This window comes from Nannospalax galili, unplaced genomic scaffold, assembly GCF_000622305.1.
Source record: "Nannospalax galili isolate Female #2095 unplaced genomic scaffold, S.galili_v1.0 scaffold1205, whole genome shotgun sequence".
Lineage (NCBI taxonomy): Eukaryota > Metazoa > Chordata > Mammalia > Rodentia > Spalacidae > Nannospalax > Nannospalax galili.
In genome coordinates, this window is record NW_008354017.1 from 20,350 (window position 1) to 34,881 (window position 14,532).

The 14,532-nt window shown below is 38.1% G+C and overlaps 1 protein-coding gene across 1 annotated transcript in view; it reads left to right on the forward strand.

The window, feature by feature from the left end:
• Positions 1-2,824: 2,824 nt before the first annotated feature.
• Positions 2,825-14,532, forward strand: part of Cnbd1 (cyclic nucleotide binding domain containing 1) — a gene marked incomplete at its 5' end in the record, with an annotated part of 314,182 nt that continues 302,474 nt past the window's right edge. Inside the window, 1 exon segment of the mRNA XM_008851107.1 lies at positions 2,825-2,897. Within this exon segment, the coding sequence (XP_008849329.1) occupies positions 2,825-2,897 (73 nt within the window).

Sequence of the window (14,532 nt, forward strand, 5' to 3'; positions counted from 1 at the left end):
GTTCCATGATTCTTAACTTTTATAAACTGCCTTAACTGGAGGATAAATGGTACTGATGTCTTTGAGTCTCCTTTTTGTGGCTAGAATTTCTCAAACCTTAATTCTTGCCCCCCCATTCCTCATCAATCTCTATGTTATCACCTCCCTTTCCCATCCATCCATACAATTCATGGCCCCATTCTTATAATACGTTAAGAAAATAAACTAATATATACTCTATACAACTCTCTTCCTAATGTATTTCCTTAAAAGTCTACTATGATTAAGATTTTGTATATTTCATGTTTGAAATAATATATTAATTTTTGGGTATATCAAAACTATAAGTTGGTTAATTTGAATAAATCATTTCACATGGTATTACAACTAAATAATGCACCCCTCAACTCTCATCAGTGAGGCTTACACACAGAGGCCTCAACTGGCCAAGTTTTGGAGAATAAGAGACTGTAGAGTGTAGGATGGGACTCCTACATAGACCCTCACCCACCCAGGGCTCAGGGACCATTGTGGAAGAGGAGGCAGAAAGATTATAAGAGCCAGGGCTGGTTCATGGAGTATGAGGTTGAGGCTTCCAGGCCCATGGAGGCTTGCTCATGTGTGGCTGCGGCAGCAGTGGTATCCAATGCGGGACCCATGTCAGCTCAATTAAACAAGGGCCCAAAGAGGAGGTGAGAAATAGGTGGCCGGCCAGCACTAGACTGAAAACTATTTGAGACTGATTGCTGCTGGGTGAGGGAGAATATGACTTACATACACTGGATGGGCTGACTAAATGCCAGTGGATATATTTACACTGCAGGACATTTAGGCACAAACACCTGAATGAATAGGATTCAACATATATGGCAGCGTACATAGGGTTTGGTGGGGGGAAGGGGGTGGAGGCATGGATGAGGGATGGGGTCTGGATGTGAGTTGGAAATATTGTATGAAATGTTAAAAGCTCAATAAAAAATAAATAAAAAAGGAGGTCTACAGAGCCTGGGATAGGTTTGCATAGAGGACTGAGAGTGAGAGAAGGGAAGGAGAAGAAGGAGGGAGAAGAGGAGAAGCAATGATCAAGAAAGCTCTTCTTTGATTTACTGTGTCTAGAATAGTTCTGGAACCAGCTTGCATTTTGAAAATCTTGGAAGGAATTCTGAAAGACATTTTTTTTGGAGAAATGACATATGGCACAAATTTCGACATTTAATGTAAGTGGAAATTGTCACACCAGGTTTGACATCAATAAAAAATTAAATTCTATCTGGAAAAAATATAGAACCAAATTATTTTATAAGCCATATATATATTTATATAGTGTGCTTTTAAATGTACATATTTAAGAAAAGACTTTAATTAAAATCACCCTACATGGGGCAATAAGGATCCTCTCCAAAGTCATAGATTATCAAAGAAAAAGCCCAATGCCAGACATAAAATAGCTCCCTTTGAATTGCTGTTGGTTGGTGCGGTGGGGTTCCAGAACCCCCCGAAACAACAGAAGCTGTTGCTTTTATTTTCTCACCAGAACTTGAGAGTAACACCCTATTGCTGAAGACACCACATACTTTGATCAAAGGACATGGAGAAATCAAGTTGATACTGACTGGAAGCATCTTTCTTGCTGGCTAGGTTTCATAGTGACAGAGACTGTTGTGAAGGAAGCTTGGGGGGAAAAAAAATCGACAGATTTACACAGCTGTAAGCCCTGAAGCTACAATAGCAATTTACCTGGTATTTTATGCCCAATTAGTGCAGTAGTAACATGAAGGTCTTGGTGACAAGCAACAGCTTTCTGATTAGATTTTAAGGATTCTACAGGAGGGAAGTCATGCCTGGAACTGAACTGTAAGTCTGGTCATGAACCTGTAGTTGGAGAAGTTCTGGACCCTTGGGGAAAGCTTACTATTACATATGCTACTTTATACGATATACTATTATTACATACTAATAAAAACCATTATTCTTTTACTGAATGGACATAGTATCAAACTTCCTTCTGAATATCTCTTACACTCAAGATTGGAGCAGCTCTCACCTCTCATCAGAGAAACTTCTTTTTGTAGTGGGTAGAGGTTAATACAGAGACTCAGAGTAGAAAATAAGTCACTGTGGCCTGCTCAGCCCATATGGGACATCTATATCACACCTCCTTCCCCAAGACTTGGAAACATCACAGAAGAGGGTTTAGAAGGATTGTGTATGACAGAGGATGTGGAGGACTGCTGCAAAATAATGTCTCCTGGATATGACTGGACCACTGCAATAATCACCTTACAGCAGCTATGGTTGCCCGCACAAGATCAAGCCAGTTAACATTCCAGCATGGATGGAGAGGGGCTCACAAGACCTTACCACAAGCTGGGGAACTATTGGCAGTTGATAAGTGCTAGAGAAGGATCAGTATTTTCAAGGGTGTGGGCCCTGGTAGGTTGCCCATGCTCCACTGGGTGGGCCTACATCCACGCCCTTATAGGCAGCACTAATTAGACTCAGTGGGTTAGATTTTTAAAAAAGATTAAGAGCACATTAGGTTCATGAGGGGATGTTGATGGAGGGGTCTGAGAATAATAGAAGGAGGGATGGAAGGGGTCTGCATGATCAAAATACATTTTATACAGGCATGAAGTTCTCAGAGAAAATACATTAAAAACTAAATTCTATACTTACCTTAATAACCCCATTGAAATTTGTTTGTGTATCAGACACCTTAAATGCTTGCTCTATGGTCACTGAACTCTTTTAGTATGATGAATGTTTGTAATTAAATTCTATTTACACACTTGCTTTATAAGATTATAGAAAATTACTCACATTTTAAATTTATTTTCTTTTGCAGGCCTGAGACTGAGTAAGCACATTAATTACAGCCAGTTGAATGCATTATGCCACATTAGAGGGCTACATAGCAGGTAAGTTATTCATACATTTCTTTCTCTGTCACTGAAATAAATATGAATATGCTTGTTTTATTGATAAAAGATAGTAAAAGCTACCACTGACTCTCATAGGTACCTATTTACTACACATTTGATTTCTGTAGATTGAAGGGAAAGACTATATAGTTACATTTTGAAGAAACTAATTTAGTATGTAATAAGTATAATTTATTCTGAGATGGGCCCTTTTTAGTGCTCAAAAAGTAGTCACAAGGAAAAAGAGAATTAAATGGTTGAAAACACAAATATTGAGTGAAGTGATACCTGAAATACCCTGGACTAGGGAACTAGGAAATATCCTTGCTCAGAGCTCAGGATTCTTAAGAGCTCTCAGACTTGAAAATAGAAAGTTAAAATTCAGCTTTGTTTCCAACACCTTTACCTGAGTCAGAATTCAACTCTGAAATCTTAAAACCGGCCATTTTCTTCCATATCTATCACTGTCAGTCAGCACTATTCCACCTTACATCATCATCTTTATGGTGACACAATGTCTTTATATATATTTTCCCCCTCTTTAAGACTTAGAGGTTTCAGTCACATCCTCTTGACTACTTCAAATTATTTGACATATTCAAATTTTTTGGATTTTTTTTGTATATTTTCACTTATCTTCCCATTTCTGCTTTTTCAGAGGAAAGAAGGCATGAATCTTTAATATTCTCTGGGATTCTACTAAAACAGAATTTTTTGAGAAATACCTCTTTAGAGCCATTGCGCGCGCACACACACACACACACGTGTGTGTGTGTGTGTGTGTGTGTGTGTGTGTGTGTGTGAAGGCTAGAGATCAACCTTAGTTATCATTCCTCAGGAACCATTCCCCTTACTTTTTGAGACAGGATCTCACCAGGACCCAGGGCCCACGGATTAGGCTAGGCTTGCAGGTCAGCAGTCTCAGGGATCTTGTCTCAGCCTTTCCAGCCCTGGGAGTACAGGTGTGTGCTATTATGCCTCAGTTTTTACATGAGTTCTGGGTGTGAGAACCAGGTCTTCATGCTTGTGTGGTAAGCAGGTTACCAACTGAGCCATTTCCCCAGCCCCCTATTGCCCACTTTTCAATGTGATTATTTGTTTTCTGGTTATTGGGCTTTTGTGTTGCTTGTGTTCGGGGACAGTAACTCCTCATCAGATGTATGGTTTTCAGATATTTTCCTCCATTGTTGCAACCTGTTCTTAGTTGGTGATTTTCTTGGCTGTTCAGGTTTTTAGATTGATTATTTTAGCTTTTATTTCCTATGCTTTCAGATCATACATAAAAATTTAAAGCCCAGACAGATGTTGCAAGACTTTCCCTCTAAGTTTTCTCCTGCTAGATTTATACTATATTTAAAATCTCATACTTAAGTATTGGATTGATTTTTGAGTCAAAATACTGTGTGAAATAAGGATCAAATGCCATTCTTATGCAAGTGGGTACCCAGTTTTCCCAGCACCATTCACTGAGGAGACAGATCTTTGCCCCTGAGTATACTCCTGGTACCTGTATGGAAAGTCAATTGGCTCTAAATGTATAGTTTTTTTCTATCTTCTTCCATTGGCACATGCACTGGTCCTCTGCTGCTTTGATTTAAAAGCTTTATAACATATTTAGGAATCAGTATTCATGATGTAATTTTTTTTAAATGCTAAGGGTAGCTTGGAGGTCTTTTGTGGCTGCATACAAATTTTAGGATTATTTTTTATTTCTGTGAAATATGATACAAGAATTCATTTTTCTTTTTGAAAATATTTTATAAAATTTGTTCTTTGACAATCTCATGCACATGTATTCTGATTGTTCGTTGCTCTCTCCTCCCACCATATCTCATCTCCTTCCCATCCCTGCCAATTCTTTTCCCAGATTCATGACTTTTGGTTTTGTTTTCTGACCCATTTAGTTTAACCAGGGCCATCTGTGTATGTAATCATTGGATTAGAACCACCCATTGGAGCCTGCTGGGGTCACCAGTGGGTACAAAACTGAAGATAATATCCCCACCCTCCACTTCCCTGAATCTATCAGTAGCAAGCAGTTCAGCAGTGAGTGGCAAGACTCCTGAAACCTTCCTGTATCCATGCCTCTCCACCAGTGTGCTCATTCTTGTATAGATGCAATGCAGGCATCCGAGGCTGCTGTTGCTCATGATTACAATGGCTGTGCCATGCCCTTCACGGCTGTCCTCCCTATCTTCTGGTTCATACCTTCTTTCTGTCCAATTTTAGGAAATGCTCTATGAGCTATAGAGGGGTTGATATAAGTGTCTTCACAGGCTGAGGACTCATCCACCACTTATTCTCATCACCTGGTGTAGCCTGAGTCTCTGCATTCACCACTGTCTATGGGAAAGAGGGTTCTTTGACTAAGGCTGAAAGTAGCATTTGTACATAACAAACATTAAGAAGGCAGTTTGAAACCATGTTCATGTTGTAAACAAACATTAAGAATGCAGTTTGAAACCATGTTCATGTCATAAACAAACATTAAGAAGGCAGTTTGAAACCATGTTCATGTCATAAACAAATATTAAGAAGGCAGTTTGAAAAAACAGTATTTGGTGCCCCCATAGCGTCTATGCCCTCCTCCAGTTTATTTTTTTTTTTATTAGATTTATAGTACCAGGCATGGAGTAGGCCTCAAATACAATCAGAGACCAGTTGATTACTCCTAAAATAGTAGTACCACTGTTGCACAAATGGGCATACCTCAGCTGGTAGTTTGGTCTCTAGTTCATAGGGATCAAAGTAGAGTCAGGCACTTGATGTCTGTTCTCTTTCACCAGCCTGCAAAGAACCTTCTAGGACTCAGAAAACTAGCCTGCAGAGAAGGAGCGTCTAGCTCAGTTCTGGCTTGATTTCTCTTTATCATGTAACCAAGGAATATGATATCGTTGATAATAGGCTCTAGTTGTGGTGGGCAACCACAATAGAAAGAGCCTGTGTAGTTTTAAGGGCCTTTGGAGCCTCCATGACTAACAACTCATAAGGAGATATTTCTACACCTGCAATGGTTTTTTTTTTGTTTAATAATGCATGGCTTCTAGGAGAAGCCTTTTTCAAACCATGCAGAATATATCTCTTCGAATTCTTTTTTCTGTACTTGTTACTATTTTCTATTTTTTATTGAATTTTTTTCAAAATTTATACAATATGTTTTGATCAAATTTAGATCCCCTCCCCCATCTACACATCTTCTACTCACCACCCAATTTTAATATGCTCTATTTATACCTATATCATCTATCTACCTATATATGTCTAAAGAGTCAAACTTGTGTCCCAAAAAGCCTTTCAGTGTGGGTCCATCCATAGGAGCCTGGTCAGTCTGTGAAGAAAGTCTTACCCTTAAATGAGACTGACTTCCTCCCTCTTAGCAGCCATCCATTGCCAATAGTTCCTCAGGTAGGGTCGGGTTTTTTTTTAACCCATGTGTGAAAGTCCGTGCTAAGATTTTTGTCTTACTTACGTCTACATGAAGCTTGTGTTGGCTGTCACCATTGCTGTGAGTTCATCTGAGTAATTTCCCTGTTGACTGGAAAATTCTTTTTTTCCTGTGGTTATCTACTGCCTCTCACTCAGCTTTCCACCCTTTCTTCTGCAATGACCCCTGAGCCTTGGGAGTCTGAAGTTTGATATAGGTGTCCTATTCAAGGATAAGCACTCTGCAGCCTCTTATTCTCTGCATATTGGCCAGTTGTAGGTCTCTGTGTTAATTTCCATCTGCTGCATAAGGAAGCTTCCCTGTGAGAGTTGAAAGATGTATTACTATTTTCCATCCTTTATCATTGATGGGGAGAAGTGTTTCTTGGAGGCAGCATATTGATGGATCCTGATTTCTAATACAGTCAGTTAGTCTATGTCTTTTTACTGGGAATTTGAGACCATTAATATTGAGAATTATTATTGACCAATATTTATTAGTTCCTGTTATGTTGGTGTTGTAGTGCTGTTTTCTGAGACCTCTTTTACTTAACTAGGTGTTCTGGGGTAATTTATTTATTCTGTGAGCCTTCTTGAGAATGTTTAATCTTCTCTTCAGACTTAAATATTCCATCAAATATTTTCTATAGCACTGGTTTCATGGATATAAATTCCTTACATCTGTTTTTATCATGGAAAGTTTTTCTTTCTCCTTTTATCATAACTGATATTTTGCTGAATATGGTAGTGTGGGCTGGATTTTGTGTTCCTTGATGATTTGTAGGAAATGGGTCTAAGCCCTTCTGGTCTACACAGCATCCTTTGAAAATTCAACTGTTATTTTCACAGGCATACCTTTATATATATCTTGATCTTTCTCTCGCAGTTTTCAATATCTTTTCTTCTTCTATATGTTTAATGTTCTGATTATTATATGATGTGGGGAGTTTCGTTTTTGGTCTGGTTTACTTGGTGTTCTATATGCCTCTTTTACCCTGATAGGTGTTTCTTTCCCTAAATATGGGAAGTTCTATGATTTTATTAAAAATATATTTTGTGCCTTTGACCTGGGTTTCTTTTCTAAGGCCATGACTCATAGGTTTTCATCTTTGTACAGTGTCCAAGAGGTCTTGCATATTCCATTCTTGTGTTGTTTAAATTTGACATTTTCTTTGGTCAATGATCCATTTCCCCAACCTTGTCTTCAAGATGGGCTATTCTCTGGTCCATTTCCTCCACTTCCTATTTGTTTTTTTTCCTCTAAGTTTTCTTTTTTGAGTTCCTGAGTTTTTTATTTCAAGTTTTATTTCAGTTTGGCTTTTGTTCAGACATTCTCTCTCTTTAGTAAATTCTAATTTCACATTTTGAATTATTTTAGTCATTCAACTACTTGGGTTTTCACGGTCTTAATTCAACCTTTTATTCATATTTTCTTTGAGTTCTTTGAACATATTTATGATTGCTATTTTGAAATCATTGTCTTATGGATTTCCTAGGTTTCCATTCTTAAGAAACATTATGATGGAGGTGCTAATTTCTGAAGTAGACATATTATATTGGTTATTCATGTTGTTTGTGTTTTTTTAAATGAGACATATGCTTGTGTCAGTGATGATTTTTCCTGATATGGGTAGGGTATCTCATCTTTGGTGAATGGGTGCTTGTATCTTTATTTGATGGTTCCCCAACTTATCTTATTAGGACCCAGTACTTGGTGTTCAGGTTGGGGGCCACTTTATATTAACATATAAATGGGGTGTAAGATGTGGTCTTAGTTCAGCTAGGGATAGGTGCAACTTTTGTGTTGAGGTTCCTTACAGTCCTGGAGTAGCAGGTTGGGCTGGACAGTTGCTAGGAGACCAGGTTGGTTGATAGGTCAGGCTGGGAGAGCTCTTAAGTCTGGAGGTACAAAGATCTTAGCAATTAGAGCAGGCCCGAGAACTGAGATGGCAGGTGCTAGATAGTGTGAGAGAGGGAACTCACTAGTTTTCCAAACTCTTTTTTAATAATAAATTTTATTTTAAAAATTTGGTTACAAGATAGTAGGTTTCCACATGGCTTTTTCATCAACTTTAATTTTGGCTAACCTCCTCCCCTTTCCCGTATTGCCTCACCCTTCCTTGATTAAGCTTTTCCAGCCCAGTATCTTTCTCTACTTTCATATTACCTATTATAGTTAAAATTCCTTCTGGGAGGGGCAAATGATGTCAGGTCTTGTCCTGTCTTGAGCCCTATGACAAAACGAGGTACAATTTTGCAGAACTATAGTCTGGGAAGCCAGTGAGTTTACTGAGCTTACTTACCGAACAGTGGGTGAGAGTTTACTTTCAGGAGTATGGATGTTCCTCTCCTAAGGCCTCACTAGAAAGTCTCCATTGAGGCATGGATAGTGACTTCCCCACAGTCACACAAAATGGTGAGAGCCTCCCTATGGCTTCCTCAGCTTATACACCTTTTGCCCCGCCCCCTCGTGCAACTAGGGCCATTGATTGGTTGGGAGATATGATTGCGTCTCTCTACCCCTCCTTTCTTGTCGGAGTGCACCAGTTAGCAAGTATGGCTGTGATAATCCTAGGCAAGTGGGCACAACCAAGCTTTGGAAGAAGGCATCTGTATGTAGCCTGCAGGTCCCATGACAGTCCTATGCAGCACCTATGTTCTACTATCTCTCGTCCCTTAAGGCATCCTCTTCCCAATGTCCTCTTTCAGGCTTCCTGGATTCTAAAGTACTCCAAGCTGAAGATACAAAATTAGAGTTTTAAAGCTAGGATTTACACCTGAGGGAGAACAAGTGGTTGATTTATTTTGTTCTAGGGTTACTTCACTTAATATAAAATTTTCAGTTCCATCTATTATCTGCAAATTTTGTAAGTTCATTTTTCTTTACAGTTAAGTAAAATTCCACTGAGAATGTAACACATTTTTATTGACTGCTCATAAATTGATGGAAATCTAGGCTTATTTCACTTCCTAAGTATTGAAAATAGAGTGGCAGTGAACATGGATGAGCAGGTATCTGAGTGTAATAGGATACAGGCCATATACCTAGGAGTGGAATAACTGGTTCATATGCTAGTTCTATTTGTAGCTATTAGAAAAACTTCCAGGGCTGGCGAGATGGCTCAGTGGTTAAGAGCAATGACTACTCTTACAGGACCTGGGTTCGAGTTCCAGCACCCACATGGCCGCTAACAACCATCTGTAACTCCAGTCCTAGGGGATCTGATGCCTTCTTCTGACACCTCCATGGATATTGCACAACATGGGTGCACTTATACAGATGCAGGCAATACACTCATACACATAAAAAAAATAATAAATAAAATATTTTTAAAAAGAAAGACTTCCAGACTGATTTCCATAGTGGCTGCACTATTTTATAGTTTCATCAGTGGTGAATAAGTGTTCCTCTTTCCCCAACTCTTCACCAGCATCTATTTTCATTTGATTTCATGATGATATCCAGTCTTGACTGGGCTGACATGGAATCTCAAAGTAGTTTCAATTTGCATTGCCTGATGGCCTTAGATAACTGAGGTCCTTTGTTCTTTCATATGCATTTAAAGAATGCTTTTTCTATTTTTGTGAATACAGGTGTCTGTAGGTTGCTTTTGGTAGGATGGTTATTTTTACAGTATTTCCACCAATCCATGAACATAGGAGGTCTTTCCATCTTCTAGTGTTGTCTTTTCTTTCTCTGGACTTCTGTTTCAGTCTAGAGGTATTTTTGCTTCCTTAGTAATACTCCAAAGTATCTTTTGGAAGCTATTGTGAATGGAACTGTTTCCTTAATTCCATTCTCAGAGTATCTGTCATTATTTTACAGAAAGACTATTGAATTTTGCATATAATTTTCTTTGGTCTTTTTGAGACAAGGTCTCCCTGTCACCCCAGAGGGCCTGGAACTCACTATGTAGATCAGGTTGGCCTCGAACTCACAGAGATCCGCCTGCCTCTGCTTCCTGAGTGCTGGGATTAAAGGCGTGCGACACCACGCCCAGCTTTTTGTATCATTCTACTTTACTGAAAGTGTTTATCAGTTCTAGGAATTTTATCGTGGAGTCTTTAGAGTTTCTTATAAGTAGCACTATATCATCTGAAACAGGGGTACTTGGACTTCTTTTCCTATGTATATCCCTTTTATTTCCTTCTATATATTATTGCCCTAGCTAACATTTTGAGTAGGAATGGAGGGAGTGGACAACTGTACCATTTTCCTGATTTTAATGGTATTGCTTCAAATTTTTCTCCATTTATGATAATGTTGGCTATCAATTTGTTATATATGGTCATTTTTCTCCAGCCCTATTCTCTCTAGAACTTTTATCATAAAGGCATGTGGGACTTTGTCAAAGCCTTTCTTGCATCTATTGAGGTGACCAAGTGATATTTCCTTTAAGTCCATTGATATTGATTTATTATATTTATTGATATATGTTACACCATCCCTACATCTCTGGAATAAAGGCAACTTAGTCACTTTGATGTGTGCCTGTATATTTTCTGGAGTTTCTTTTGATATTGTTTTCAAGTTTTTTTCATTGAGCTCAAATTCTGTTGTTGTTGTCAATGTGAGACTCTTTACTTAATTTTTCATAGTTATTATTTGTGTATACAATACTATTTTTGTATGTTGATTTTGCATCTTGTATTTATCAATCAGTAATTTTTTGTTGTGTTTTTAAAATTTTGTGTTTTAAGGGTGATATAAATGAGGACATGTCTGGAACAAACATAATATCAACTGTCTGTTAGGTTGAATTTTATTTTTCTTTTGTCCAAGTTTAGGTAGAGATTTTCTAGTTCTATGTTAAAAAAGTACTATGTCAAAAATAAGTGCTAAGTATGGGTGTCTTTGTAAAGTTTCTAATCTTAGAAAGTTCTTTTAAAAAATATATTGAGGGCTTATACGATTTTAGCTCTTTTCACACACATCCTTCACTCTTTTGTAAAACATTCTTTCTATAGCTAATATGCTGATAATTTTCATCATAAAAAGATAATGAGGCCGGGCATGGTGGCACACTCTTTTAATCCCAGCACTTGGGAGGCAGAGGCAGGTGGATCTTTGTGAGTTCAAGGCCAGCCTGGTCTACATAGTGAGTTCCAGGACAGCTGGGGCTACAGGGAGACCCTGTCTCAAAAAGACCAAAAAAAAAAAGAAAAAGAAAAAAGAAAAAAAAGATAACGAATTTTGAAAAATGCTTTTTATATATCTATTAAGATTATCATATGATATTTACCATTATAGTAATATGGAAGGTTACATTTTTAAAATAGCTTTTGTTGTACAACCCTTGTATTCTTGTGATAAATCTTACTTTCTAAAGGTGAGTGATCTTTTTAATGTGTTTCTGAACTTGGCTTATTGATATTTTGAGGGTTTTTGCCTCTGTGTTTATCGAGGGTATTAGCCTGTAAGTGATTTTTGTTTATCATTTTTTATTGAAATTTTACAAGTTCCACAAGAAGTGTTTTGATGATATTTTGATGCCTTCCCACTGTTCCCTCCTCAGTAACACCCTTCCTTCCCTTAACACCCTAAGGAAACTGACTTTTCTTCTCCCAGTAGCCCCTTGTTGCCAACAGGCTAGGGTTAGGGCCTCCTACCCATCTCCCCTACTTCCATGCTGGGATTCAGTATGCTCTTTTTATAATAGATAAATCATGGTCAGTATTTTTTTTTTTTTTTGCCTATATGACTTGTCCATTGTTAAACAGAGAATGCCAAAGTTCCCTACTATTAATTATATTGTAATCTATTCCTTCAGATCTTTTGACAATTGCTTTATGTATTTCAGTACTCTAATGCTGGGGTTCAGTAAGCTTGCTAGAATTTTTTAGTTTAAGTGTTACAGATTTTATCAATTCTAGTAGACGTATAGTGGAATCGCACAGTTTTAGTTTGTAATTCTCCAATGAAATATCTTATTGAACATTTTTATTTTGACATTGCAGATTTTAAAAAATATATTTTTATTGATTTTTTGTTAAATCCATACAACATATCTTAATCATATTTAGCTCCCCTTCCCTGTCTGTGCCCCGACCACACGTCCCATCCACGGGACTTCATGCATTTTGTCTTGTGTACCCAGATATCCCTCAGTGTGAGTTCATCCACTGGAGCCTGTTCAGTTTGTCTAGCATCATTCCCTTAAATAAGACCAACTTTCCCTCACCCAGTAGTGGATCAGCTGCCAATAGTCCATCACCAAAGTTGTGGCCTCCTGCCCATTTCCCCAGTTTCATGTTGGGTTTTGTCTGAGTGAGGTTATATGGCTCTTGTGCATGCTGTCACCATTGATGTAAGTTCATATGAGCAAGGTCCCAGGATCCAGTAAGACTCTGTTTCCTTATGGTCATGCACCTCCTCCCCTGGCTCTTAAAATCTTTCTGCCTCTCTTTCACAATGGTCTCTGAGGCCTGGATGGGTGAAGTTTTATATAGGAGTTCTGTTCAGGGACACACACTGTGCAGTCTCCCTTTCTCTACACTTTGACCACTTGTGGCCTTCTGTGTTCATTGCCCTCTGTTGCATAAGGAAGCTTTGCTGATGAGAGTTGAGAGATGCATTACTATTCTTTCTACCCCTTGTTCAACTATGTCTGTTAGCCTTAGGTGTACAGGTTCCATTTTAGATGTGTCATTTAGGTTTGGCATCTCACAGACAATTATTATCTCTGTGACCAGTTGTGGAACTCTGTAGTAGTCTCTCTCTGTTACAAAAGAAGCTTCTTTGATGCCTGGGAACTCATATAGTTGTCTGTAAATAAAAGGATATATATTTAACATATAGTAAGAAATCACATTTGTTTAGGGATGTGAAAGACTTAGGGCTTTCTCAAAGATCTATTACTTCTCCAGCCATGTGTATTTGTCTGTGTTTACAGTACCACACATAAGTTCCCTCCTATTGAGCAGACTTTTTTTTTTTTCTTTTGGTCTTTTTGAGAAAGGATCTCCCTGTATCACCATAGCACTACCTCTGCCTCCTGAATAAGTGCTGGGATTAAAGACATGGACCACCTTAATTGCAATTAGATAGCTGTTGATTACCCCCAAGACAAAAGTGCCACTACTGCACTAATATAGTTTGCTGTGCCAGTCATTCTTGTGGTTATTAGGCTTTAAAGCTGGGGTTGAATCATTGATTGATTTTTCTCCCTTAGGAGCTTGCATAGTGTCCTCCAAAACTATGAGAGACAGTCTTTAGGGAAGAGGTTTCTAGGTCAGGTTCAGAGTCATGTTCTGTGTCCAGATTATGTCCTGTCTTCAGCAGTGGGATCTTACCTTCAAGTTCTGGGAGATAGTCAAGGGCTGGGTCAATAGCTTGTATAACTAATAGTCTCTTGGACTGTCCTGACCAACATCTCAAAGGAAGGTTTCTCTGTCTGGCACTGTGTTTCTTGTGACATAGTCACTCATGTACAGATATCGTATGTCTATTTTTGAATAGGCTTTTGAACTAATACATTTCCTGCTGTTTTTTCACACCAGCTAAGCATTATTAATCTCTCTCCTCTCTCTTTATGTCTAACTTTCCCACTTCCCTCCCCAGTTAAAGTAGTTCCATTTCCCCCTTGATAATACCTGTCTCTGGTGATCCTCCAACTTGGGCTCTTTCTTCATGTCTTCTCTCCCATGGGGATAAATATATAACCCTCCTTCCTCCCCTCCCAGTTCAATACCTTCATTTTACCAATTTCACCCTTGGTAATACCTGTCTCCTACTATTCCTCTCTCTCAGGCTCCTTCTTTCCTGTTACCCAAACATCTATTTATATGTTAAATGTTAAAACTGATAATTAAGGTCAGTAAATTTTTAGAATACAAAGCAATATACTCAACATTTTATATATAAGCAATTGCCCAATTGAAAAATGAATCAAGAAAACAATTTTATTTCCAATAGTATAAATAAATAAAATTATGAAAAGTAATCTAGAGGATAAAAAGTTGCAGATACATAGGATGAAGATAACTAAAGATCTAAATTACAATATGAGGCATATGGGCAAAAAAATGGTACTGTGTTTGGGAGTCAGGCTGAATGAATGGATTTTAGTTGCTCTTACAATAAACACCAACACACCAAAAAAGTGAAGTATGTGATATGACAGGTAGTTAATTTATTTAACCACAGGAACTTATTTTCACCTATCATCTGTCTATCTATCTATCTATCTATCTATCTATCTATCTATCT